General features: G+C 36.4%; 1 protein-coding gene across 1 annotated transcript; it reads right to left on the bottom strand.

Annotated features, from left to right (window-relative positions):
- Positions 1-1,513: 1,513 nt before the first annotated feature.
- LOC111388494 (3-isopropylmalate dehydratase small subunit 3-like) lies at positions 1,514-2,562 on the bottom strand. The gene has a single exon (XM_023013223.1). It carries the CDS (start codon positions 2,462-2,464, stop codon positions 1,682-1,684), a length of 783 nt encoding a protein of 260 aa, XP_022868991.1. The 5' UTR covers positions 2,465-2,562; the 3' UTR covers positions 1,514-1,681.
- Between the last annotated feature and the right edge of the window lie 483 nt (positions 2,563-3,045).

Here is a 3,045-nt window from a genome sequence, read left to right as displayed (position 1 = left end):
GTGAGCTTCTATTATTTGGCAACAACCAAGCAAACTGTAATAGGTAGTGGCAGCAAATTTTTTGTCACAATTTTGCTTTATGTCGAGCCATTGAATGATAAATTGTTATGTGATATGATCATGACAATAAAATGTTAAACGAAAAAAATAAAATAAAAATGATTGCCCCTGCTTTCTTCCAATTTTATCTAAGGATTTTACAAAAAATAAAATAAAATAAAATAGAGAGAGAGAGAGAGAGAGAGAGAGAGAGAGAAAAGGAAAAAAGAACAGATTTGGTATGATACTAATAAATTCTGAAATATATTTGGTTGAACATGTGGACCAGCTATCATTTTTGAAATGAACTTTTATAGAAAATTACAAATATTAATATCTTCATTCCAAGCATTAAAAGTAGATTAACATTAAATTTTTTAAATTGTATTTCACTTTGCAATTTAAATTCTTTATGTACTCTATGTTTTAGAATAAAATAATTATACTGATGTATGAAACATTTAAGGCAACTGAATCATGAAATCGACACTCAAATAATTTGATTCTAGGATGGGTAATGTTTAAGTTATTATAAGCCTTGACACTTGATTCATTTGCAATACCAGAGTTCTACAACATACAAGACGAACTGTCGATTTTTCAAATAAGGATTTATATTAGACTCAAAGAAATGATATCAAGATATACTACACTTAGGCCAGATGCAAGTTGTGGATTGACCAAATGTAGTTGTGACCAATCCATTGATACACGCAGCACAATTATTGATTGGGTCTAAATGGATGTGTGACTTTTCACCTCTCATCTACTTATTCCCATCCAAATGAATATCCCATCCGCACGAATTGACACTATTTCTTTTACCTCTTTTCGTTCTTTCTTCCTAATTGTTTAATAAGAATATGTTTTTGAGTCTGTTGCTTGCAGTAGGTTACTTGCTACTAAGCCAAATACTCAACAAAATTAAATCAGATGCCATATTATTATTACAATGTCATGTCATGTCAGTATCTGTTAAAATAAAAGAAGCAATATGTGAGTCTTGTATTAATCAAAGTACAGGCATCTTTGGGAAGTAGTTCACTTCCCATTAGCTACTAGAAGTGAACCAGGCTTTTCCATATCACTAATATAACCATATACTAACTTCAGTTGATGTAGAGAAGCAATATGTTACTGAATTAATTAAAGCACGTGTTCTCTCAGGAAGTAGTAGCCCACTTCCCGTATCTACTAGTAGGGAAACGCACTTTTCCATATTCTTAACTTAAGGGCATGTTAGTATCTGTTGAAGTAGAGAAGCAAAATTTCAATGTCAACAATTCAGACAAGCAGCAGATCATTCGAATTAAAACATAGCATGGACAAGATGCAAATTCCTTATACTCCACAACTGATATTATGTGGTTTTTATGTTCCTTTTTTTCCTTTAATTTTCGAAGAAAGCATATAAAGTTAATTCGTAAAAGCGTCTAATTTTGAATAAGCCTGAACCCAATGTGCACAAAAGGGGTAAACAGAAATCTTTTAGCATCAAATGATCACATAAACACATAGCAGCCAGTGCTTATGGAGAAAAAATAGAGCTTGACTGATCTGCAACACATAGGCTTCTACCAAATATGCTAATAACAAACAAATAGCACAAAGATATTTACCCTGGAAAATCTAGTCACTAGGTTTAGCGTGAAGGAATCATCCCGGTCTTTCTTGCATAGGCGAAAATCCCACCAGCCTCAATCACAGGCCCGGCATCCCCAATTGGCTTCAACTTATACTCCTTGCCACTGCTATGATTAATCAATTTGCTGTCACTTTCCCCAAGCTCAATGGTCACAACGTCCCCAGTCTTACACTCCTCGCACAGCCTTCCCTCCGACTCCATTGGATAAACTTCCCCAGTGGCCACGGAGTTCCTAAAGAAAATCCGAGCATACGATTCAGCAACAACAGCAGCCACCCCAGAGGCGCCTAGGGCTACAGGGGCATGCTCACGGGAGGAGCCACAGCCAAAATTGTCTCCACCAATTACAATGGAGTATTTGGATTTGGTTTCGCCCGGGTCAATGAAGCGGGTTTCATACGAAGATGGAAGACCAATGAGGGCGTAAGAACCAAGCTTCTCATACTCATCGGGATTGGACGGGACGAGGGTGAGGTACTCAGCGGGGATGATTTGGTCAGTGTCGATGTTGTCGCCCACGACGTAACAGAGGCCGTGGAATGTAGTGACGGTGGAAACGTCAGCAGGGGTGGTTGTAGTGGAACGGAGAGGGGTGGCGATGCGGTTATGGGATTGAGGAGTGAGCTGCGATTTCAAGGATTTGAAGTGGTAGTTTTGAGAATTAGCAGCGCAAGGGAGTTTGAGGGAGGAGAAGGCGGTGAGAGATGAGGAATTGGGCCGGTGAGAGGCGAGTTTGAAAGAGAAGGGTTCTGAAACGGCGGCGGCGGCGGCGGCGGCCATTCTTTTGGGCTAGAGACGAGTATCGGCGGCGGAAGTTTTTGCGTTTTTTTTTTCTGCACGTAGCTTCTTAATACTCTGATTACAGTCGAGCCACTAAACTAATCAGGTTTGGCTTAAATCAAAAGAGAATATATATTTTTAAAAATTAAGCCCCCTCCACCTCCGCCAATAACAAAATTCCTTTAATTATTATTTTCAATTACACATTTATCCAATTAAATATTTAACTCATAAACTCAAAGAATTTTCTTACTTCTTAACCGGACATTTTCCTAAAAATCACTATTCAAAACTTCATTTTTTTCGATATAATAACCATCATACAGGGGATGAAATCATATTTTTAGTATATTTTGATAAAATTAATGCAATATATAATGAAAAAGTTGTGGATCCCATAAAATATGTAGATAAAATAAATTTTTAATTTTGACTAATATTAAAATTTTAATTTTAATTTCTATTCATCTTACACAAAAATCTACTGATTTTGGGTGGGTTTTATTAAAGAGAATAATTAGAAATGATACATTTGTTCTTTCTTATTTATCCATTTTTCCCCTTTTCATTGGAACTTAACG

Source organism: Olea europaea, unplaced genomic scaffold, assembly GCF_002742605.1.
Source record: "Olea europaea var. sylvestris unplaced genomic scaffold, O_europaea_v1 scaffold5009, whole genome shotgun sequence".
Lineage (NCBI taxonomy): Eukaryota > Viridiplantae > Streptophyta > Magnoliopsida > Lamiales > Oleaceae > Olea > Olea europaea.
This window is presented reverse-complemented; position numbering and strand designations above follow the sequence as displayed.